Raw genomic sequence first — 26,373 nt, forward strand, 5'->3', positions numbered from 1 at the left:
AACCGGCTCTAAATCTTTCCAGATGGCACCTCGTACCCTGTTATATTTCATGCTCCTTTCCTATTCATGGTCCCTTCCCTACTTGCCAAGTGAGCTAAGGAATGATGAGGATGAGGATGAGGTTGATTATGTTGGTTAGTTTTATGTGCCAGCAAAACTGGACTAAGGAATGTCCAGGTAGCTGGTAAAACATTATTTCTGGGTGTGTCTGTGAGGATATTTTTGGAGATTCGCATTTGAATCCCATGACTGAGGAAAGAAGATCTGTCCACACCACTCTGAACAGGCATCATCCAATCCTTTGAGAGCCCCAGTAGGACAAAAAGGCAAAGAAAGGGTGAATTGTTTCTCTCTCTTTTTTTAGATTTTTTATTTATTTTTTAATTTTTTAAATGTTATACAATTTTTTTTTTTTTTTTTTTTTTTTTTTTTGCGGTACGCGGGCCTCTCACCGTTGTGGCCTCTCCCGTTGCGGAGCGCAGGCTCCGGACGCGCAGGCACAGCGGCCACGGCTCACGGGCCCAGCCGCTCCGCGGCACGTGGGATCTTCCCGGACCGGGTCACGAACCCGCGTCCCCTGCATCGGCAGGCGGACTCTCAACCACTGCGCCACCAGGGAAGCCCAAGTTATACAATTTTTAAACGTCAGTTTCCATTTACATTTATTACAAAATATTGGCTACATTCCCCGTGTTGAACCTGCCTTACACCCAGTCGTTTTTGCCTCCCACCTCCAACCCCTGTAATGCCCCCCCCACACCATCATCCCCACTGACAACCACTAGTTTGTTCTCTGTATCTGTGAGGCTGCTGCTTCTTTGTTATATTCCCTAGTTTGTTGTGCTTTTTAGATCCCACATATAAGTGATATCATACAGTATTTGTCTTCTGTCTGACTTGTCTCTCTTTTTGAGCCCTGCCCTCCGACATTGGGGTTCCTAGTTCTTGGGCTTTCGGACTTGGACTGAATTATACTACTGGCTTTCCTGGTTTCCCCAGATTGCAGACAGTGTATCATGGCATATCTCAGCCTCCGTAACCAGGTAAGCCGTAATAAATATCCTCTTATATATCGAGAGAGAGAGCGAGAGAGAGAGAGATAGGTATCTCATTGTTTCTCTCTCTCTGGAGAACCCTGACTAATACAGTTATGATGATGTTGACGTTGATGGACTGATTCCTACCTTTCCAGATTTCAAAGCATTGTGATATACATTACATATATATATGTTACATATATACACATTACCTACATTTATACCCACCTATGTTGTATATATTATCATGGTATCTTAGCAGTTGTCATGTCAGATTTATAGAGGAGTAACTTCATCCCTAACTTATAAATGAGGAAACTGAGTTTCACCACGTTGTTCCTGGTTAGGACAGAGTCTTGTGACTCTAGGTCTGTTGCCCTTGATGCTAAGACTTTGTCTGCAGCTCCTCCGTTCTTTGTTTCCTCAGGATGTTTAGTTTATATCACAGAATACTTGTTTACAGGTATTTTGTAGGTATTTTAGTTGTTCTTATGTAAGTTCACACTTTGTCCCCAACGAAACTGTAACTTTCTGATGATAATCTCAGTTATTATGTTGTTCAATTTTCTGCCTTTGTTGTCATAGACAGTCATGACTTTAAAGAAAAGTAATTTGTTTGGGACTCTAAAATCAGTTGCTAGGGAAACAAGCTAAAAATGCACCCATAAATCTGTAAATATATTTATTGAAATCCGAAAAAAGAAGGAGGAGGAGGAAGAGGAGGAGGAAGGAGAGGGGAGGGGAAAGGGAGGTGGGTGGGAGGGAGGGGGGAGAATGAAAAAGCAGATAGTGGTTGATCCTCCCCTCTCATACATCTCCCAGCTAGAAAATCACAAAAAAATACCTTAGGTTATGGGAGGAATTTGGCCCAAGCAATGTTTATCACATCTAAGGAGGTTGTTGTCAGTTCTTTATTTACAGAAAGGCTACCTAAGGGCTAAGCCATGGACACATAGACTATTGAGAAAGAAAGTGAGTTAAATCCCAGTTGTTCATCTTTCTAGCATTAATTCCCCTCTTCCCAAGAAGAACCCTGATATGGTTAAGCTACTCAACCTTCCGCCACAAACCGCATGTGAATTGAGGGAAATTGACCTGATTCTAGGGGAAAATCCTAATTTCTAAGCTAGTGGTCTTTATTAGATGGTACCATCCTCCTCGTGGAGTTTGGAAATGTGTGAGAGTGTTTTTTGGTCATCACAACTTCACGTGCTTTGAGCATTTTGTGTCCCAAATCCAGGGAATCTAAATGAGCTCCAATGAATAGGATGGCCTACAAAACCAGGAATTATACCATCCCAATTGTCAACAGTGAGCATGTTGAAAAACACTGCTTTCAACAAACCAATGGCCAATTATTTGACAATGGCAAAAATTCTTGAATAGACACTTAAACAGTGATACACAAATGGCAAATCTGCACATGAAAAGATGTTCAACATCCTTAGTTATTAGGGATACAAGACAAAACCATGATAAGACTCCAGCACATACCTATTAGAATGGCTATAATAAAAAATGCTGAAAATATAGGTAAAGTGCAGGTAAAGATACAGAGCATCTAGAAGGCACACACATTGCTGGTAGGAATGCAAAACAGCGCTGCTACTCTCAAAACAGTCTGGCAGTTTCTTATAAAGGTAAACATACACTTACAGGATGCCAATGTCTCCTCCTAGTTATTTACTCTAGAGAAATGAAGGCTCACATCTACACAAAAACCTGTACACTAATGTTTGTAATAGCTCTGTTGATAATAGCCCCAAAATGGAAGCAACCCAATGTCCTTCAGTGGGTAAATGGTTAAACAAACCATGGCACATCCATACAATGGAATCTTCCTCAGTAATAAAAAAACAAAGTATTGATCTAAGGAGGTATGCAACAGCTTCGATGTATCTCGAAGGCATTATGCCACGTGAAAAAAGCCAGTCTCAAAAGGTTCCATACAAAAAAAAAAAAAGTTACATACTATATGATTCTATTGATATGAATGTCTCACAGGGACACAGCAAGGGGCTTCCCTGGTGGCGCAGTGGTTGCGCGTCCGCCTGCCGATGCAGGGGAACCGGGTTTGCGCCCCGCTCTGGGAGGATCCCACATGCCGCGGAGCGGCTGGGCCCGTGAGCCATGGCCGCTGGGCCTGCGCGTCCGGAGCCTGTGCCCCGCAAGGGGAAAGGCCACAACGGAGGGAGGCCCGCATACCACAAAAAAAAAAAAAAAAAAAAAAAAGACATAGTTTTGGAGAATGAGTCAGGAGAAAGGGGGAAGATATAACTTCAAAAGGGGAATTTTGAAAGTGCATATTATGTCCCCACAGGGGAGTTTTTTGAGGTAATTGAATTGTTCATGTATAGATTTGTATACACTACTCTGATCGTAGTGTATACGAATCTATACATGTGTTAAAATGTATAGAACTGTACAGAAAAAAGTCAATTATATGGTATGCTACTTTAAAAATAAAATTTTAAATGAGAAAAATAATTACCAGATATATTTATTCAGCAGTTTTTTCCTTTGCAGCAGGGCTTTCAAGAACAAATAAAAGTTATTTACCAAAGGATAAATGTACACATTAGAAAGTTATAATGCATAAAAGAGAGACAGAGAAAAATCACTGGGAGATTTGAGTGGGGAGAAATCATTTCCAGATAAAAATGAGGACAGGTCAAAAGTAGCCTGGATCTTAAAGGATTGGTAGATTTTTAAAATTTTTTTACTTTTATAATTAATAGTATTAGTACTACAGAAGTAATATATGCCCAGGTAACACATTCCAACAATACAGATGGAAAACTAATTGGCCAAAGACACACACATACACACACACACACACACACACAAAATCACTACTAATCCCACACCACAGGGTAACCACTGTTAATTTGGACACAGCTTGGTTTATATGCTCCCAAACATTTTTCTGTGCATGCACAAATGCTAAATATATACAATTTATTGACCAGACTGAACTCAGTAGAGTACAAACATGAAATGGTTTTATTTTTCTCCAACGCCTGTAACAGTGCTATCAGATTTCTCTGTATCACCCCTTAAAAACACCTTGGGAGGACGCCACAGTTTTTTGGTGCCTTTCAGACACTAACTCTAAGTTTAGACAGAGCAGCAGTTTTCAGGGGGAGAAGTATTAGCCTAAAATGATCTCAAACAATACCTAACATGTCAAGAATTTGAATAAAATTGCCAAAATGCAAGAGGAAAAAAAAAAATCTGTGTAGGTTAATATTATCTTACACTTCTGATGTTGAACATGCATGTTTAGCTACATTAATAATTTATGAGTAGACTGATTATTTCATCTATATCCCCAAAGATTTACATATTCAAGTTTGCCCAAAAAACTTGAGGGCATCCCTATCAGAAAAATGGAGACTCACCTCCCATTCAAGGTCACTCTATGTCAAACATATTTACAAATGGATGATTTGGTTTTATTTTGTAATAATAATAATAATGTCTTTTTTCCTTACTTAACAATATATCACCTATGAGTTGTCAGTGTAATTAGATCTATCTTTTTTTTTAATGACATAACTTAGCTAACCAGTCACACATTGACAAGCATTTAGATTGTTTCCAGTTTTTGCCATTACAAAATATTGTCACATGAAAGGTGGATATTCCTTGTGCATTCATTTCCTAGGGCTGCTGGAACAAATTACCACAAACAACAGGAATATATTCTCTCACAGTTCTGGAGCCCAGAAGCCAGTAGTTGGCAGGACCACACTCCCTTGGAAGGATCCAGAAGAATCCTTGCCTCTTCTGGCTTCCAGTGGTCCAGGTGTTCCTTGATTTCTAGCAGCTCACACCAAGCTGCCCCCATGTGTCTGTCTTCTCCACTTCTCTTAGGACACTTGTCTTTGGATTAAGAGTCCATCCTAACCCAGGATGATCTCATCTTGAGGTCCTTAATTACACCCTCAAAGATTCTTTCTTCAAAGAAGGTCGCATTCACAGGTTCTGTCTGGTCACACCTTTTGAGAGCATGAAACTCACTACATCTTATAACATGTGAACACGGAGTCTGTAAGATCGGTTAAAAGTGCCCGAACTAGACTATAAAATATTCACACCCAAATTGTGATAGACACTTCACCAACCCTGGATATTCTTGGCCTCTTTCATATTTGCTAATAGAAAAGGATAAGAGTGGTGCCTTGTTTTCATTTGTAATTCTTTGGTAATTAATGAGAATAAACATCTTTTTGCATCCTCATTAGCATTTTCTATTTCTTCATCTGGCTTATGTCCTTTGTTTATTTCTTTATGGTGATTTTTAAAAATTTCACTCATTGATTTGCAATTGCTCTTGATTGATAGGATTTGGGTATATGAAAGAGAAAGAAGTGGATATTTTTAAACCTGGCCTCTCCTTCCTTCTGGAGGCTCTGGGTATGAACAACTCAGGTCTGGAATTTGGGTGAGGCGTGATGGCTCCCACTGTGGGAGCCCAGGTCAGGCCTCTGGTCACCAGACCTAAGATGGGTCAGTCGGTTGGTCTGTCTGTCTGTTCTGTTGTACAGATCAAGCAGGGCTCAATCAGCTGTCCATCTCCACTAAGCAGTAGAACACAGTAGCTGAAAACATAGGCTCTGAGTCAAACATGCTTCAAGGAAAGAACACACCAGTTCCTCACTGTGCTGCTTTGGACAGTCAGCCTTGCACAGTTGCAAAATGAGAAATATATACAAATAAGATGCTGAGAACCCTTTGCACCTGTTTTTCTGTGGGGAATGCTCCCCACACAACCCCATCTCCTCCTCATGGAGTGTCAGCTCCTGAGAGAGGCTTTCCTGAAGGTTCCTGAGTTGCCCCCACTCAGTCTCTCGCTTCCATCTATCTCTATTCCTTCTTCCTGTTTTATTTTCTTTTTCCATTTACTGTTACCTGAAATTACCTTGTTTATTAATTTGTTTGATGGACAACTGTCAGCTCTCTCACTGTCCTCCCCTATAACGCTGGTCCCATGAAGGCTGTGGTCCAATTGGTGGTGTCCACTCCTGTATCCTTAGTACCTGGAGCAATGCCTGACCCACAGCAGATGCTCAAAGGACATTCAAGTAGTTAAAGTAGATGAATGAATGACTGAGGAATGAGAGTAAGTAGGCTTGCACACAGTAAGTGTTCAAAAATGTTAATGAGAGGCAATATCTAAACCTCTACGATTCTTCTTGTTAAGTCAACAAAACAAAGAGGCCATTAGACTGAGTGGTTTCAACACCTTAGCTACCCCCATAAGCAAACCAAAACCTAAGCCTGAAACACCTCAAGGTTAAGAAATCGAAACCCAGGACAATCAATCACAAGCAGCCAACTAGACTTTCCCAGATAAGGTGGCCACTTAAGCCACAGCCCATCAGATCATTTCCTTGCTTTGCTTCCCCTTCTCCTCTGTACAAGACTCTCCCAGATCCTGTCAGTGGAGGTCTCCTAATTACTTCCAGTTTGATGCTGCCCAGTTCAATTGATTTTTGCTCAAATAAAACTCTTAACATTCTTCATATGCCTCAGTTTATCTTTCAACATACTATACTCAGCACAAAAATAGAACTTGCTGACAAGTGCCTGTGCTGTCAAATCCTCTTTTGGGTCAAATGTACTGTGTTTATATTGTCATTGTCACTGTCTTATTTTTAAATGTTCTAGCATTTAAAAGGGGAGAACTCTGTAGCTATTATTTGGTTTTGCTCTAAAGATGGTTAACATTTTAGCATGGCTGACCAGTTCATCTACAACTCACTATAACACGGAACACACACTGCATTTATTACATTACGTCTATTCTTTTCAACTTCATTTTATAGTTCATTTTACAGGGCGTGGGCTGCGGGAAATTAGTAAAGGTGGTCAAAAGGTACAAACTTCCATTTATAAGATTAATAAATTCTGGGGATGTAATGCACAGCATGGTGACTATTTTTTAAAAAAATCAAAAGAGGCTGAGAGAGTTAAGGACAGAATTTAAATACAGGGCTCTTCACTGCCGTATCTTTCCTGTTTAGATCACTGAGTAAACCTGCATCATGCAGTTTCACACCTGGACCCGCCACCCATCTGCTTCTTTGAAATCACGGTCAACAGGTCAGCACCACACGCCAAAGAGAATTATCTTTTTTTTTAACTTTTTTAAAAAACTTTTATTTTATATCGGAGAATAGTTGATTCACAGTGTTGTGTTAGTTTCAGGTGTACAGAAGAGTGATTCAATGATACATACACATATGTCCATTCTTTTTTGGATTCTTTTCCCATTTAGGTTATTACAGAATATTGAGTAGTGTTCCCTGTGCTATACAGTAGGTCCTTGTTGATGATCTAGTTTATATATAGTAGTGTGTGCATGTTCAATTCTCTTGTCAAAGAGAATTTTCTAATTTGTGTTTTCATCACTGACAGTCACTTCTTTTTTTTTTTTAACATCTTCATTGGAGTATAACTGTTTTACAATAGTGTGTTAGTTTCTCCTTTACAACAAAGTGAATCAGTTATACATATACATATGTTCCCATATCTCTTCCCTCTTGCGCCCCCCTCCCTCCCACCCTCCCTATCCCACCCCTCTCATGGTCACAAAGCACAGAGGTGATCTCCCTGTGCTATGCGGCAGCTTCCCACTAGCTATCTAATTTACATTTGGTAGTGCATATATGGGGTCAGGTTTTTAAATTTAGATATAAGAAAGTTCAATATTCTATAAATAAGAATATCTTAAGTACTCATGAACATAACAAGAAGTATAATGTAGTGTCCAATTAATTGATTAGTAGTAAGGTCCTATAACTCAGTTTCATTTCTTTTTATGGCTGAGTAATATTCCATTGTATATATGTGCCACATCTTCTTTATCCATTCATCTGTTGATGGACAGTTAGGTTGCTTCCATGTCCTGGCTTCTTTAAACCTGAGAGACACAACAGTCTACACTGCAGCCAAGCCCAAGGACATTCCCTTTTGAAGGACAAGTGGACTCTGGCTTTAAGATCAGTCTCAGCCATTAACAACTTCAGTAACATTCACCCATGTAAAATCCAACCTATTTATTCCTCTTGAGTTATTTTTTTTGCCCTTGTTTTTTTGTTGGTTTGTTTTTTTTTTTTTTTTTTTTTTTTTTGCGGTACGCGGGCCTCTCACTGTTGTGGCCTCTCCCGTTGCGGAGCGCAGGCTCCGGACGCGCAGGCTCAGCGGCCATGGCTCACGGGCCCAGCCGCTCCGCGGCACGTGGGATCTTCCCGGACCGGGGCACGAACCCGTGTGCCCTGCATCAGCAGGCGGACTTTCAACCACTGCGCCACCAGGGAAGCCCAACGCGCTTGTTTGTTTTTAAATGGCAGCTCCCAGAATGGTTTTCAGAGGAGAATGATTTAAAGTTCATAAAATGTCATCACACGGTACCACTTTCTCTAACAAATTATCCAGAAAACTAAGATGAAAGTCAAACTTAAACAACTTAAACTTTTTCCAGAACATGGTCAAAAATGACAGAAACACCAACTTCCAAAGATCTCCTACAGTTTTGCTCATCCCCTTTATTAGTGAGACTTTTATTGTTCAAAGATCTAAAACATATCAATCTTTAAAAATTATTTAAATTGGTTTTATAGATTTTTATGGTTATTATGCCTCTTCTACTCCAACTAGAGATAAATTTTCCAGTAGTAACTCTATTTCTATTAAGTTCTATGATGGGATTGTGGTCTTTTTGAGATTCTCTCTGAGTAGGGTTCTGATAAAACACCCATCTTAACTTTAATCATGGGCTTCATTAATAAAAAAATTCCTCCAAAAGAACATTCTGAACACCTGATATATTACAAGTTCTCAGTTACCACCCACAACACATCCAGTTCCATAAGAGAAAAAGAAATCTCAAATTCCTAGGGAACATAAAGCAAGGCTGTGGTGAGGTAAAAATGAAACAACGCATATAAAATCCCAAGGACCATATCTATCTCATGATATGTGCTCAAAATCTTTGTTGGTTTTGATTCTAATTTCCTAACATGAAAAGTAAATGTACCTTCTTACATATGTGACAAGAATTATAAAAAATTTAAAAATGAGTGTTTTACATAACAAAAACTGATTGGTATGCTAAGTAAGAAAATTAGGATTCTAAAAGATACAAAAGAAAATGTGATATAGTACATGCTAAGAAGTCACCGTTTGGACAATGAGATATCATCTCACACCGGTCAGATTGGCCATCATCAAAAACTCTAGAAACAATAAATGCTGGAGAGGGTGTGGAGAAAAGGGAACCCTCTTGCACTGCTGGTGGGAATGTAAATTGATACAGCCACTATGGAGAACAGTATGGAGGTTCCTTAAAACAGCAGCCAAGGAACCAGTAGGAGAAATAATGGTTTTTATTTAAAGACAGTCACGGCATGGAAGCAACCTAAGTGTCCATCAACAGATGAATGGATAAAGAAGATGTGGCACATATATACAATGGAATATTACTCAGCCATAAAAAGAAATGAAACTGAGTTATTTGTAATGAGGTGGATAGACCTGGAGTCTGTCATACAGAGTGAAGTAAGTCAGAAGGAGAAAAACAAATACCGTATGCTAACACATATATATGGAATCTAAGAAAAAAAATGTCATGAAGAGATTAGTGGTAGGATGGGAATAAAACACAGACCTACTAGAGCATGGACTTGAGGACGTGGGGAGGGGGAAGGGTAAGCTGTGACGAAGTGAGAGAGTGGCAGGGACATATATGCACTACCAAATGTAAATTAGATAGCTAGTGGGAAGCTGCCGCATAGCACAGGGAGATCACCTCTGTGCTTTGTGACCATGAGAGGGGTGGGATAGGGAGGGTGGGAGGGAGGGAGACACAAGAGGGAAGAGATATGGGAACATATGTATATGTATAACTGATTCACTTTGTTGTAAAGGAGAAACTAACACACTATTGTAAAACAGTTATACTCCAATAAAGATGTTAAAAAAAAAAAAAAAAAGAAGTCACCGTTTGGCAATGCCAAAAACAAAAACAAAACAAAATCCAGTAGACCTTTCTAAGGACACCTGAATGCAGAGACCAAAATGTCAGAAAGAGTGGTTTTCCACTGGGACTTCATGGATCACTCACTGACTTTTAAAGATTCATCATCATTTTATAAGTAGAAAGAAAACTTTAAAACCGAAAAAATGAGAAAAGATGTACTCTCCCCATAAAAAAGACAATCCATTAAATAAATTGAATAAACATAAATTGTTTTATGAAGGAGACTGCATTGTTCTTATTTTTCTCATTTACTCTGGAGTGAGTAAAACCTTGTCGCAGACAAGCAGTAATCCACAAACCAGTTTTGGCAGCCAGCCTTCTAGAAAACACCATGAATGAATGAGACCCTTCTGAGATCTTCATTTCTCTCTCAAGGAGCTTCAATTCTTCCAACCATACGTAAGAGAAAACTTCACTATGAAACCAGTAACCTTAACTTAGACTGGAGTCAGATCGGAGAACAAGTCTACTGATGACACATCCAAGGGCATATCCAATAGTCTAGTATGTATTTGATGGGTACTCAGGCCACATGTCAGGACCAGAGCTGACCCTTGGCAGAACTCTAGGGACCAGGGGAGTCAGGGGAGGTATAAACGAGAATTTTCTGAACACCATACACCTTGATCTAGGTGGTATCTTTATTTAATCTCCCATTAAATCATAAAAATATCATCAGTAGATATTAGCAACAATACTTAAAAAGAGAAAATTAAGGCTCACTGAAGAAAAGTGACCAAAGACGACTCCATAGCTGGAAGGCACCAGAACTGTGATTCCATCTCTGAATCCAACGTGATATTTTAAGCCCTCAGCACTTGCAACTTGGTTGGGACCTTTACCCACAATCTTCCTTGCAATAACCATCCATCTCTTTATCAGAATGATCTTTCCCCTTTCAAAAGGCACCCCCAAGCCTGCTGACCTTTTGCTTTCTCAACAAACCTGACAAACTTCTACAAATCCCCCCAAGGATGAACATATCACCCCTGCCCTTGTAGTAGACATTGTCACTTCCCAACAACACTTCCTTAACCCAAAATCATGATGGGGGAAAAAGGTTATTGTTTGGAGGTATCTATCAAGACCTCTCTCACTGTACTTTAAATCTCTCTCTCTCTCTCTCTCCCCTCTTTCACTCACACACACACACACACACACCCCTATACACAAAAGCATACACTCAATTTTAGTGACTTACAGATGTCCTTTGAGAGGAAATTCCCTATATGGACCCACTTAATTGTGTTGGGTTACAGAGCTAATCCAGGGAAGCAATGGAAGATTGGCAAGTTTCCAGATGCCAAGCATGTGGAATTCATATATGTGCAGCTGGAGCAGTATAACATGTCCTCCCGCTCTCAGGATCATAGAAACACAGTGAACTTTACTCCCTGTCCTTTGCAGAGCACACACAGAATTATCAATCAAGTAAGAACAAAAGCAGAACATGAAATGGGAAAATGTAATGCAGCCTATTAGAGACCTCCTTCTGACTCCCAAACTTTGTTTTTAATTTTATTGAAGTATATTTGATTTACAAGGTTGTGTTAATTTCTGATGTATACCACAGTGATCCAATTATACATATATGTATATATGTCATATTCTTTTCCATTATGGTTTATCACAAGATATTGAATATAGTTCCCTGTGCTATACAGTAAGACCTTGTCGTTTATCCATTCTATATATAATAGTTTGCATCTGCTCATCCCAAACTCCCAATCCTTCCTTCCCCCCACCCCCTCCCCCGCTTGGCAACCACAAGTCTGTTCTCTATGTCTGTGAGTCTGTTTCTGTTCCATAGATAAGTTCATTTGTGTCGTATTTTAGATTCCACATATAAGCGACTGCCCAAACTTTTTGATTACTCCTTGCCTTGTGTGTCAACCAAGGACAAGACCAGTAAGAATCACAAATTTTTACTATGCCCCTGTGACTCTCAAAGGGTAACACTGAAGGAACATTTTTTCCAGCTCTACTGAGTTATAATTAACAAATAAAATTGTAAGATATTTAAAGTGTATACTGTGATGGTTTGATACATGTGTACATTGTGAAATGATTCCCCCCATTAACCTGATTAACACCTCCAGAACCTCACCTATTTATCTTTTTTTCCCTTTGGTGAGAACATTTAAGTTCTACTCTTTTAGCAAATTTTAACTATATGATACAGTGTTATCAACTATAACCACCATGTTATACACTAGATCCTCAGACCCTAGTCACCTTATAACTGAAAGTTTGTACCCCTTAATCAATCTCTCCCAATTTCTCCCATGCCCCAGGCCCTAGCAACCACTTTCCTCCTCTCTCAAAACATTTGTAAGTCCTGGCATTATCCACACGTTCCCAAGACGGTCTGCGTGTTTCTCCCCCGTCTCTGATGCCCCGACAACAAAGTGTCTGTTTCTACTCTGTACTCACTGGAGACCATATTGTAAACCTCTCTTCCCGCATCCCTCCTTCCAGGACTGTTGTGTGAGAGAAAAATTAATTTTCATAGTGTTAAGTCAATATATTTTGGTCTACTTATAACACCTATTTAGACTACCCTCCTAATACAAGTAAATTAGCCTAAGAATCTTCCCATTAAAACTTTAGCGACTGACTGGAATTACAGGGAAATAGGTATCAAGATTTTTACATGTGTTATTTGTAACAATAACCCTTTGTTATGAGCGCTATTACTATCTTCCCTTCACAGACAAGGAGTCTGACATTTAAAGCAGTTAATAAACTTGATTACAAGTTAATACACTTGACAAGGTTAAATGCCCCACGTGACACAGTGAACTGTGGGAGCCAGGAATTATGTCAGTGTGACTGTCAAGCCAGGGCTCTTCACCACCATGTAGAGTATCCCTTTGTCCCTAAGTACACTGGGCTAAGCCAACTCAAATATTCTGAGAGAGAAACTGGCATTTTTTTTAAACCAATAAACTGTTCTTTTTTTGCAAATGTTTTCATCTTTGCCCAATACTTCTTCTACATTGCCCATTCTTATTAACTGCAGCATGGGGACCTCATAACACGGCTCTCTTACGGTATACAGACCTACGCTTTTAAAGGTTCAACGTCAACAAATAAATATACTTGTACAAGTGTCATTCCCTGCGGTAAAAACCCCAGAAGGATTTGGGTTTTCCCCTTTCTGTAGGTGAGGCATGAAATCTAGGCATGGTGTGTCCATCAGAACTTTCAAGAATCTAAGCTCTACCCTCCCAGGAGGTCATAGAATCACATAAATTAAAACTGGGAGGAACCTCAAATGATTCAGTTTAATATTTTCTTTTTACCAATAAGGAAATTGAGACCCAGGGAAGTTAAATGACTTGTCCCAACCATGCTTAAATTGATGGTCAAGCTTTCCTCATTCTTTCCACAATTCTACTTGGTTTCACTCAGAGAACAAGAGGCCAAGGAAAAGAGCAACATTTAATATTCCCTAGTAACATCATGACAAGATTTGTGATGCTAGGGGAAAAAAAAGAATACCATTTACACCTTTGAACAAAATGTTCCACACCTTTGAATAAAGTGATATAATATTCTATCCACTGGGAAATTGATAAAACTGCAGCTATTTGTTTATGGCCCTTCTCTTTCTCTTACTGGATTCTTCTCATTTCACAAGTGAAATTAACCAACATTTAGGAAAACTAGGCTGAGCTCTCCCTCTCTCTTCACAGTCAAGGGCAATGGCTGCACCACTAACTCTGTAGCCCTGAAGCAATGACATAAAAGACCATCTCTATCTCTCACACAAGATAACCTGATACACAAAAAGGAAAGCTAAGTTCAAGCTCTTAAAAAGAATGTCAGTAAGTGGATTCAAGTTGTCCTTTTGCTAAGAACAGAAGCAAATGACATTTATCTGTTAGTGAATGCTTTCAACTTTTCAAGAGTCTAGAAGCCATCCCTGACCCCTGGAATCATTGATTCCCTGGTCTCCATGCATGAGTAAGTTAAATATCAGCTTCCCATGTGCCCTGGCTTGTCTGGGACAGTCCTGGTTGGTGCCTGTGGTCATGAAGTAATTATTAATAGGGCCCCCTTTTACTCTCAAAAGGATCCCTGTTTGAATAATAAATCACATGGTCACCTGATCAAATAAGAATAAAAAAATCTGTTCATCACATAAAGAACTCTGATACTTACAAATAAATACCATAGAGGAAATTAAAATGGTTGGTCATAAAAATGAGAAAAGTTCCCCTGAAACTATCTTGTCATTCTTTAAAGTTATAAAGTTTCAGGTAGAAGGATATCTCAAAGTAAGTTCTCATAAAGTTCAGACTTGCAAAATATTGCAAATGCCTCATTCAGAAAATATTTCCTATAATCTTTCTAAAACAGTAATCATGTCCATCTGAATCTTTAATTAAACTAATGTTTCAGTCCATCACTCTTAGTGTTCCTATAGGAGAATTATTTGTTATTTGGACCCAAACACTAATTAGAAAGCAAATAAGTTGTTACATAAATTTATCCCAAAATGTATTCTTGTGCAAATTTAACCATAAAGAAAATTGAGTTTAGAGGCAACATGATATGGTGGTTAAGTGCAGGGACTTGGAGACAGCCTGGGTTTGAAATGAGCTCTACCATTTACTAACTGGGTAACTAATTTCTCTTACCTTGGTTTCCCCATACAAAAAACTAGAACAGAAATAATATCAACTTTGGGGGTTATTGTGTAGAGCTATACATCATATGTGTGTGTGTGTGTATATATATATATATATATATATATATATATATATATACAGTGATGCCTAGGTCATAGCAAAAATATGTAAGTATTAGTAGTATGGGTGGCTGTTGTTGAGATGATGATATGTTTCCCTGGTGATAAAGAGCATCTATAATACGTGGGATTCTTTCTATTGTTGATAATTAGAGTATATATGCCTTTCCAAAAAATGGTGCTGGAACATTTGGACATCCAAAGACAAAGAAGAAGAAGGTGGAAAGGAGGAGGACAAGGAGAAGTAGGAGGACAGGATGAGGTGAACAATGACGAGGGGGAGGTGGAAGTGGGGAGAGGAGTGAAAGGAGAAGGCGTGGAGGAGAGGGAGAAGGGAAAGGGGGGCAGGAGGTGAAGGCGAGGGGTAAGTATCATCCCAAAATTTTACCTAGGACTTTAAATACATGGGAAACCAAAAACTATCCGTTTTACATCTCAAGTATTCTAAAAACAAACCAAAGCCAAATGCACAAGGATTCCAGATATCTCCAGAATAGATACGCTGTACTTCATCCAGAGTCTACAATTTATACTGCAGAGTATGTTAGGGATAATCTACCTCGCAGCACTGGTATTTGGTAGAAAGAGAAAATGAATCTTAGCAAAATATAAACTCCTCCAAAATAAACATAGTAATCCTCAAAGGATAGTGCAGATATTATTGACATCCTAAGCATCTCATTAAACATAACTGCCAGTGGTAGAGGTTCCTGGTATCTGAAAGTATCTAATTAATCGCCATTTTTCATAGTACTTAATTTTCACAAGGGAATTGTAAACACAACCTGTTCTTGGAGCAAAAATGAAGTCCAATTAATTATTTTAAATGGTATTAAAAATCACATCACTGTGGCTATATTTCTACCCACTCTGAGAAAGTTCCATGCCTCCGTCATTCTTTCATTGCTCCGACGAACTAGTGCTTTAGCTCACATTTGGAGTCTGCCACTTTCCTCCTGTCACATGCTGGCTTATTGTCACACTCTGGCAATGCTGTCACCAGTGCCAAAATCTACAATTCTGCCACCAATGCCATCACTGCCTGCCAACGGCCACACCAAGGTGTCCAGAGCTCTGCATTGAGGATGCTGGTGCCTTTGCCGAAGCTGCCACCACCAAGCACACTGGCATTTCGTGCTTTCTACGCTGCTCAAAGACTTCATGGAAGACAACCCTGTCCATTTTTACTCACAAGCAAAACTGCTAAGGTCGAGTTGGAGGTCAGCCAGAAGGGGAGACCGCCTGCCATACTCAGAGTCCCTCATTTTCTATGAACGAAACCATAAGAATCTCATCTATCCTTTCCCCGATGACTTGGGGATAAGTCTTTCACTGGGAGGCTTTTCAGTGTCTCTTAAAAACAGTCCTTTGAAAGTGCCAAGCTACCAGCTCTCCAGACATGGCTGAATCTTAGGATGAATTCAGTGTAGGCTTAGTCTGTGATCCCTGCTACTTATGAAGTCAAAGTGCATTGCACACCCACACACAGACACAAGTAAAAGTCACACCTGTGCAGGTGAACTGAGGTTTATTGGGTACACATCAGGCACAGCCCTTGGTGCCAGGAAAATCAAGTTCCCGACCTTGAGGGGTTTGCAGTCTGCTGGTGGCCCAAGGCTGTTTGACCAAAAGATGAAAGCTCTCCAGATGTCTACAAATCTGCTTTCAGGTGAAGAATAGTGCACCAAATATCAGTTTACCTTGCATTCTTCTCTGATTCAATCTCATCAGTTCAGCAGGATCATTAAAATGTGAAGTTATTATGAAAAAAAAATCACTCTGAGCTATTTGAAATTTCAGTAAAACTGAAAAATATAGTTCAATACACAGTATTGTTGTCTTTGTTTAGACTATTAAGAGATGTGCTACACAAATATATTCACTGATTGCATGTTAATGTCCTGCCAATGTGGAGGGTCCATAAAAGACTCGTTCATTCCACACTGTATAATATCTGAATTTTTGTAGGGGAGAGTTGGAGTATATTGTCCAGTGGTATATATACCACTGCCCTTAAATTTCCTCATATGATGTTATCATAGATTAGTAACTAATTCCCCTACTGTGTCCATTATTTTCACTTTTACAAAACAACATTGTAATAAACATTATTATAACTAATATTTGTATATTTCTTTGCTTCAAAGAATTCCTAGAGTAAAATTACCTGGCCAGTAGCTATGTAAGCTCTTAAAGCCTTGATACATTTTATGTCCCAGAAAAGTTGTACCAGTATAACTCTTACTTGTAGTATAGGAACTATATGTTTTATAGAAAAATTCTTGAATAAAAAAATAAATGAACCATTGGTGGTGTTGCTTTCCCAGAAAAATACATTATGTACAAGGAAGAAAAATGCCAGATGAAGGTGAGAGACATAAATTATGATCTCCTGAACAGAATAAATAGTTTCTGGATTTAAAACTTTTTTCAACCAAACAGCACTGTTAACCATATTTCTGTTCTTCTTTTAAACATTCTACACACACACACACACTAGGATGCCTTCCTATTTACCTCTATTCTTCCCCTCCTACAAACATCCCACCTTGATAAGTCTAGCAGTCATTGGTATATTTTTTATTAATTGTATTAGGTGTGTCCTAATTATTTGCACCTCACAATTTAGCCATTTGTTCTATCCCTACATAGTACTTACATTAATGTAATGTAATTATTCTCTGCTGTGACAAAACCATAATGTCTTTCAGAATGGGCACCATGTTTTTAAAATGCTCTTACTTTTGAAACTTTGTCATCCTTCCAGGACAGACAAAATTAAAACTTAGAGTTTTGATGATGGCACACTTCCTCAGCACTGCCTCTGGTTTGAAATCACCTTCCCTCTGCAGAGGACAAAACCCAAGCACAAGTCCAGGGTTTCTTCTCCAGATGCAAGAAGTAAGTTATACCCCACTGTGATTCTCATTTGTCTAATGGCTCCCACGTATTGAAGGCTTCTTGTGTGCAAGTGCTTTTCCAAAATTTCCTTATTTCCAGTCCATATCACAGCCCTGAGAGGCAAGTCACATCCCATTTTACAGATAAGGAAACTGAAGCTGACATAGGTTGACATAGGTTGCACACACAAGAGACCACACCACAGAGTCCCTGGATTTAACCATCACGATCACTATGGCACAAAGAAGGGTCAAAACTATAATTTGCTTAATTTTCAATTTTCAAGCTTTTAGAAACAGCATAATTCTTTTAGTTATATGCTCAGAATATTTCTTGGCATGCCATGTACCATAGCTTATACAACACTTCTACATAATGCCTCTCTCTCAATGAAGAATCAGGATGTTTCCAACACTCCCTACCTGTTGAAAAGATTTTCCGGGCTTCCCTGGTAGCGCAGTGGTTGAGAGTCCGCCTGCCGATGCAGGGGACACGGGTTCGTGCCCCTGTCCGGGAAGATCTCACATGCCGCGGAGCGGCTGGGCCCGTGAGCCATGGCCGCTGAGCCTGCGCGTCCGGAGCCTGTGCTCCGCAACGGGAGAGGCCACAACAGTGAGAGGCCCGCGTACCGCAAAAAAAAAAAAGATTTTCCAACACAAAGCATTGAGGAAGAGCTTTAAAAATAAGTCCGGGGTCTTCTGGTTCAAGATAGCTGACAGAACCCAGGAGTTTCCCTCACATCCTTCCCTGCACCTCATTAAAAGGAGAGGAAAGGAATTTAAAAGAATAAACCCACAACAATAAGAGATCTGGCATGGGAGGGGAATCAGCATGAAAAACCATATTGTAAATTTCTAGAAGATAAAAAGGAGATGGAGGTATATTGCTCTATGAAGTAGAGCTGCAGCCAGGAAGGGACCCTAAAAGATGCCTTTCCAAACCCTGGAGGCACAAGAGTTAAGGAAGGCAAATTCCACAGGGCATGACTGTAGTAGATTTGCAAAGAGAGAATTCATTGGAGGTCTCTTAGACCCACCCCCCCCTTCTCCTTCCACACCCCCTGCAAAGGAGTACGGGCAGCCACGAGGTCGGCAAGCTACATGCAGAGGACTCCCAGGCTGGATGAATGAATGAATGAATAAATAAGGAGAAGCAAATAGAACAACGAAACATACAGGAATTCCCAGATTGAAAGTTGAGCTCCACTGGAAAAGCAAAACAGAAATGGAAACACTTGATTTTCCATAGTTCCTTCACACTTTCTAAAAGAGCTCTCCACTCCCTGTGATAAGCTTATTAATTCATGCTGACATTTTCTCATTCAGCTTCCCCATGACGACGTGATATCCCAGAAAATTATACCAGGTTCAGGAAAGCAATCCTATGGGCTCTCTCATCTGCTCCAAAATTAAATGTCATCAAGTCAGTATTTAAGAGCATAAAGTGGTCTCTGAATGGCTACATCCTGACATCCAGCTTGTTTCGGAGAACAATCTGCGGTGATGTCTTCCCCAGATGCTACCCATGCAAGGAAATGCCCAATAACTGAAAAGGAAATTGATGAAAGGACCCTTGAGAAAAATAGGTTATAAATAAAAGAGAGAAACCAGCAGTTAAACCACAGACATTCTCTTGCCATTTTTTAAAATCATCTCCTTATTTTCATGAAGATCAGAGAGCAAAATAAAGCCCATGGCTCTCAAATATAATTCCATCACTAATACAGCAGTCTATTTGTCATTTCCTGGGGGGAGCCATACTCAGAGCAGAACTGGCTAGGTAAGTCACTGTAATTCCCACAATGAGAACCTAGAAACTATCTCACCACACGTACAGGGTATTATAAATGTCACTGTGAAATCACAGCTCGGTTAAAGCCTGCCATCCATACCTCTTCTGTTACTCACCATCACACAGAGCTCTAGCAAAAGATCCATTCAAACAGTGCATCTCAGACTTACATTATCAGCAGACACTGCTTTAATTAGCAGTGGTTTTCAAAAGACTGGATGGCTTCAAGAACTTCGTGTGAACCATAAGGTATAAATCTGGATCCTCATCAGTTTCACTTTACTCTTCACCTCCCCGCCCTGGGCTCTAACAGGCACAGCCCTCATTTTTTTCTTCAAGGGAAAAGAAAAATCGTAAGGGTGACTAAGATTTTGCCATTCGTGTGCAATCTACTTTTTCCCCAACCTCAGTGATGCAAAAGGGACTAAAATTAGAGTTGCAAAAGAGACTAAAATTAGAGTTGCAAAGGGACCAAGTTATCTGTGTCAGGCACATTGCAGGGAGCAGCGAGAACTACAAAAGGGAGTGAATACGCCCTAACCAAACCATCTTAGAAATAACATTTAAAACACAGAGCTCATATTTTCTAAGTTGTTATTCCTGATGCAAATAAAGTGTCCACTTTATTTTATGTAATATCATAAGAAAATAGAACACCTTATTTTGATAATATCTCAATATTACTATTGAGGCATTTACATGCTTCTTTCTCCATCTAGTCCATGATTTTCCTCCATGATTCAGTCCTCAAATCTTCTCAAATCTTTGTCATTTCTCATTTCTCAGTGAAAACTTCGAAAATATATGCAATTCAATTCGTGAGTACTGAACTGTGAACTTCTTACTGCAAGGAAGGTTTAATCTAATCACAGGGACTTCTATTTTACATTTTTACATTCGGTCAGTGATGACATGAAAATATAAACTATTTCAGTGTTTGTATAAAGAGGCATTGTTTGGTATGGCAAGGATTTAATCAGCACACAGCCAAAGGGTATTTTTCTACAGACTCATAAAGTTTTAGATAGAGTAGCAATCTTGGAAAATCCAACCCAGCCTCTCACCTTGTAAATAAGGACACCAAAGTTTAAGTGATTTGTCAAAAGCCACACAAACAACTTTCCCACCAATACTGGGCCTAGACTCAAATACAACATGCTTTTCACCACACCAGCTGGCACTTAGGAAGAGGGAAGAAGACCTCTTCTTTGGAATAAGAAGTCTTCAGCACCATACAATCACACAGACACACACACACACACACACATCCCCAGAGGCATAGGTTCTCTGTTCCGATTTTCATAGATATGGTAGGATGGTCCTCAGAACACCTGCATGCCCTCTCCTACCCTAACTCATCATTTTCCCAGTCTCACTTCATTCTGCAATGATGCCCATTAAGACTCTATTCCCACTGCTTAGTGGATTTCCCATTGATTCCTCTGATCCACCACCATCATGGCATCTCATCTCTTCCCTCCTCTTTTTATTTCATGCTACATATTCTTCAGGAATTTTTAAACATTTGTTACTAACTCTATGGAGAGGAGGACAGAGAGAGGTTAGAGTGGGATTATTTCTTATGAAAGAGTGCTTTAAGAGCCATTATTTAGTTTTTCACTTTGATCTGCCAAATGATCAGGATTCATGGTTACTCTTTGCAACTATGCATCTTCAGCCAGGGTGAAACCAGACTTTTCTTACTACTCATAATGCTTGAGGGCTGTTTCAGTTCTTTGGAGAGCATGTCTTAATCAATGAACTCCTGAATACCTGGTTCCGACTGATCAATCCTATATCCCCTTTACTGAGTTCTCAGAGAGCTCTTATCCCCATAAGTCATGGGAACAACGTAACTGATCTTACTAAAAATTCAGAAGTGACAGTGAGCTCAGAAATTCAGAGAATCCTAGTTCTGAGTTTCCTGTTTGCCTTCCAGTCGAGGGATGCTTTTTGAGGCATTTACTATAAAATCGTGTTCATTACTTCCCATCTGTTTTTTGAAAATAATTATTTCCACAGAGTATGCTGGGTGTCAACGTATTACAGAGCTCTGGCCCTCTCTGGAGAAAAGGGAATAGTGAATTCAAAATATACTGATGACGAATGGGCCATCTTGGCAGGGGTGCCAAATAGGGGTATAGAATGCATAGTAGGCACCACAGACATGCCCGAGAGACCAGCAGCATTTTTAGAGATGCCCAAATGCCTACCAAGCTCCACGATGGTGCCACCGATAACAACAAATGAGCCAGCAGCATGGGGGAGTTAAGGTTTGGGAACAAATTAACTCGCATCCTCTACCATCAAAATGATCAGACACAATGGACATCCAAGGCAACTTTCTCAGTAAAATCCAGAACATAGCAAGAGTCATTGATCCAGTCTTACAAATGCAAAGAAATGGAAGGAAGTTTTCAAAATAAATAATCAAATGTCAAAGAAAAGGAGATGTCACATTGTTCATTCATTTGTTTTCATTTCCCTTCATTTTGGTCATCACCAAAATTAGTTTATTAAGGATTTAAGGCAATCAATTATGATAAAAAGATAGAGACATTCAGTACCTTACCTCCAGAGAATTACAACCCTAAATTTACCACTTATTGTATTATGTGATGTTATCTTGTCTGGAATTATGTATAGATCAGAAACAACACTCAAGCTATACTGAAAATAATCTCTAGATAACTCACCAAAAACATCAGCAGTATACACTTTTTTTTTCAGGTATGTCAGCACCTACTGTGTACCTGTTACCAGGGACCCTAGTTAGATACAGTTAGAATAATAGATATATAGATGTTGGTGTGAAGCCTTGGGAGCTTGCTGGGTGAAATTTGAAATTGGTCTGCATGCAGGGAGGGCAAGGAGAGACTGAAAAAGAGGCAGACACTCCAGATTGGTGGGTAGCAGGTTTAATAAGCAGGGAACTTATATACCAGGCTTGTCTCGGGCATCAGCAAGAGGAGTGGATCCCCTGGATCGCTTGCCAGAATCTTAAGAGTTTATAGAGAGGTTGTAACTGGGTTCAGTCAGATGGTACCACTCAGGTGGTCTCAGCATCACATTCCTCTCAGGGCTGCGTCCTTGGAACAGCTCCCACGGTGGGAACTGTGGGCAGAACGCACATTCTAAGGACAGGGGAGGAGTGAGGAGACTTCCACTGCCGGGGTCCTACTCTTGGGTCAACCAGAAGTCATGTCCTCCCCATGACCTCCTCCAACAGTAGACATTTATAATGAAATGAAATATGTTACTGCATAAAATGCTTTACAATTGTTCCCATTGCTAAGACATTCTGATGGGTAATTATAATCTTGCTGTCCAAGTCTATGTGAGAAAAAAGAATTTGGAATGTTTTTGTTTTGTACACTTAGAATACGTCTAAGCTACTAAAACTTACCATTATTCTTTTATAATCTACTAAAAAATAATCAAAACAATAATCTCCTTGATGGCCAAGACTTTCTTTATCATGCATGTTCTGCTGCAGCCCTTAATACCTGTCTTGTTCCAACTAGTCATTCAGGAATGTGTATTGATCTGAAAGCCTCTTTTTTGTTTCTTTCTGAGGACAATCCTACCTAATAGACACTAGGTTGCATCTCTGAAGATGCTCCAAACAAAACTCAAACGTGTCATCAGTTAATAACAACAGGAATTATAACCAAAACAGCAGTTCCATGTTTTATTTGCTAACAGATTTCTTCTTAGAAAATAATTAATTTTAGTTGTATTAATGAACCTATGAATTGACAACTAATATAACCTTAAAGTGCTACCCTTCACTGAATTACCACAGAATTTTTAAATGTGTACTTTGTGTTTTTATATTTTACTCATAGTTTTTTCCTCAGTGTCTTTTCTCTTTCATTGTATTTAAAAGTGGCAGGATTCTCTTTTCCTAAAATTGAGAAGAATGCTTTCTGTGAGATCCTAAGGAAATCTGTATGTCATCAGATAAGCCTTTCACCCTCAAATTTAATATAAGTCAAAATTTTTTTTAATATTAAAGGTAGAATTTTATTTAAAATACAAGTTTTTAGCTTCTTATGTTAGATACATCCTGTTTAAAAAAACTGTCAGATGACAAATTTCTTTCTCAATCTCAGAGAGTTACTTTTACTCAAAAAAAGCAATATTGATGATATTCAGCAATTGACTACTATGTTAATTTGCTTCTACCAAGCAACAATATAAAATGGGTTGGATGCAATACCTTCTCATTATCATTATTTTTGTGATATTTACTGAACATTTATGGCTTGGGAGATAGAATTGTCTCTTGAGATATCTTATACTAATGTGATAGAAATTATTAGACTTATGTGTGAGATCTATTTGTTCTTATCATCTTTTAGAGAAAGAAACCATTATGATGTCAGAATGCCCTGAAGTGCATGACCATTTTTACTATGTTAATACATAAATTGTTCCTGTTCGTTAAGAAATTTCAGTTGAAGATCAATGTAAGTGAAATTCTTTGTTGACGCATTTAATAATCTAAAAGAAAGAGTTCAGAGAGTAGTCAGAATTTCTTGCCTGAATTTTACTTATTTGTTATTTACTTATTATTTATCTATTTATCTGTACAGGTAACTTCCCCAAGTACTGAACTTTATTTACTGTGTTCCCTCCCTCCCTGAGAACAGTTTCTGCTCAGTACAGATTGGATATTCTGGTGCCTTTTGATTGGCCCCAGATTTTCCTCCAGTCTTCTGGAAATTAATCAGAGGCCAGACCTAGGCTTCTCCTCCAGAGTAAAGTCCATGAATTCTGTGGCAGCTACTCCCTCTAAGGAGAGGATTTTGCTCACTTCTAGATTCAGAGCTGTGTTTCAGGTAGAGTCCGGCATGCAGAATGTATGACCTCCCAGGCAGTGAAATTTTTATACACCAATTTTTATACATCATTTTCACTTTTGTTCACGTGCCCCATATCCACTATGTTTATTTGCAAAACTTCCTGTAAGAGATTGCCAGGGAGCTCTGGGTCAAATTTCACACTAATTCACAGCAACTCTTATTCGTGTTTTATTTACCCTTTATCTGGTTCCATCAAGGTTTTATAACCACTAAGCCATTATGGTTAACATATCTGAGTTTTCCCTTTACTTTGAAATGCATTTCAGCTTTCTCTTTCTATATAAACAAACCCTGGGTATGTACTTGCTAAGTAAGTCAGGCCAGAAACAGTTTGAAAACATCAGTTTCAGCTGAGGGACTTCACATACATTATAGTTTTTAATGCTCATGACAGCCTTCAAATTAGGTATTACTTCTTCCCATCAACAAGTAAGTTAACTGAGACTCAAAAAGCTTAAACAAAATCCCATTATCCTACATTTAGAAGTTATGGAGTGAGAATTCGCACCAGATCTTTCTGACTCAAAACCCATGGTTAGTTCTACAATAATACATGGCTTTTCAAAACAGTCAAAAAGCAAAGTAGTCTATGGCCATGACATGTTTAAACAACCACCTAGAATAGAGGTCCACAGTCGATATTCAAAATGACCCGAATCCTTTAAGAAAAGGTTGTATTTTATCCAATGTATTTCTTCAAGACCTTGAAATTCTAATACACCTTCAGAGTTTTCAACCCAGTATGGTTCTTCTTTCTGTCTTTCAAGAATATCACTACTAGTGCATACATCTGAACGTCAGAAATCCAGAAATATGCAGTCCTACGAGTTTAAGAAGCCACGGTCTTAAACCCAATATGGTTTTACTTTTTGCTACTTGCACTGCTTTTAAAATTAGCCGGCCCTGTTCTAACATTAACTCTGAAGCCACAGTAACTTTACAAACATAATTAGCCTCCTATACTCATGAGGTGGACCATGAACAATACATTCTACTCTAGGTTACAGTATATTTTATGTTTGAGCAAATAGAAGTGACCACTATGTTCATTGACATTGAATTTCTTAACATCAAGGTAAAGCTACTTTTACAACTTTTATAGCCAAAAACTAAAAACTTTTTGAAGAGTAAACTTCATCCTTACACCAGAAGATCATTAACTTATTCCATAAAACATTAAAACAGTCCATTATTCTTATATTTCCCCTGACACATATTCCTGGTATCTCTGAGAGAAACTGGGCTTTGAACATTCGTTAAACCTCATATCAGTAAAGACAATAATCTCCCAGTATTGAGACAATCACAACAAGGGCTCAAAACAAGTGGATTCTGGTTTTAAAAATGGAGATAAACCACATCATTAACTAAATCAAATTTGCCCACATTCTGGTAATGACAACGCATTAATAATTTTATTACATTGTTTTCAGTAAAGCCCTTGAAACTCATTCATTTCAAGGTTGTTGACCAGAAAAACATGGAAACATAGGCTGCCTGGTACAACTTTTCCAAACTATGACAGCTAATTTTTACTCTGTCAGTCACATCATAAAGCTGTGTTTGCGAAATCTCACCAGTCTTACCGTCAGTTTCTCCTCTAAATTCTGGTTTAATAAGCTTCCTTTTTCATGCTTTTCAAATTCCATGTTGAAAGAGAATGAGAGAGAGAGACAGAAAAAGTGAGATTCCGATTCTGTCTAAAAAACGATGTGACGTGCTTACGTGTTAGATATTGCAGGACATTCCAACTTGTGAGAGCCCAGAACACTATCAGAAAGCCCTGGCGATAATTTCTGGTTAGCTAGTGTTTCCATTTATAGATGTTCAAACCCCATAAACAGAGCACTGAAGAGAAGTCAGGCAGCTGGCCTTAGATAATGATAAATGTCACTTGATATAAAAGCAAACTCTCCAACAGGAGAATATCCCAACACGTTAGGTTACCTGAGTCAAGAAAGACGTCTGTGACAA

The 26,373-nt window shown here is 39.0% G+C and overlaps 1 protein-coding gene across 5 annotated transcripts in view; it reads right to left on the bottom strand.

Annotated features, from left to right (window-relative positions):
• MLIP (muscular LMNA interacting protein) overlaps positions 1-26,118 on the bottom strand; it is a 283,019-nt gene extending 256,901 nt beyond the window's left edge. For 3 of the 5 annotated variants that reach the window (XM_028479077.2, XM_028479076.2, XM_055079756.1), the window contains exon 1: positions 25,986-26,065. Coding sequence is in view for 2 of the 5 variants with exons in the window: in XM_028479072.2 (XP_028334873.1) it covers positions 25,986-26,048 (63 nt within the window). In the remaining 3 variants the exon portion in view is untranslated. Of the gene's footprint in view, positions 1-25,985 lie in introns of all 5 variants that reach the window. The other 2 variants (XM_028479072.2, XM_028479082.2) reach the window with 1 other exon arrangement.
• Between the last annotated feature and the right edge of the window lie 255 nt (positions 26,119-26,373).

Source organism: Physeter macrocephalus, chromosome 18, assembly GCF_002837175.3.
Source record: "Physeter macrocephalus isolate SW-GA chromosome 18, ASM283717v5, whole genome shotgun sequence".
Taxonomy (NCBI): Eukaryota; Metazoa; Chordata; class Mammalia; order Artiodactyla; family Physeteridae; genus Physeter; species Physeter macrocephalus.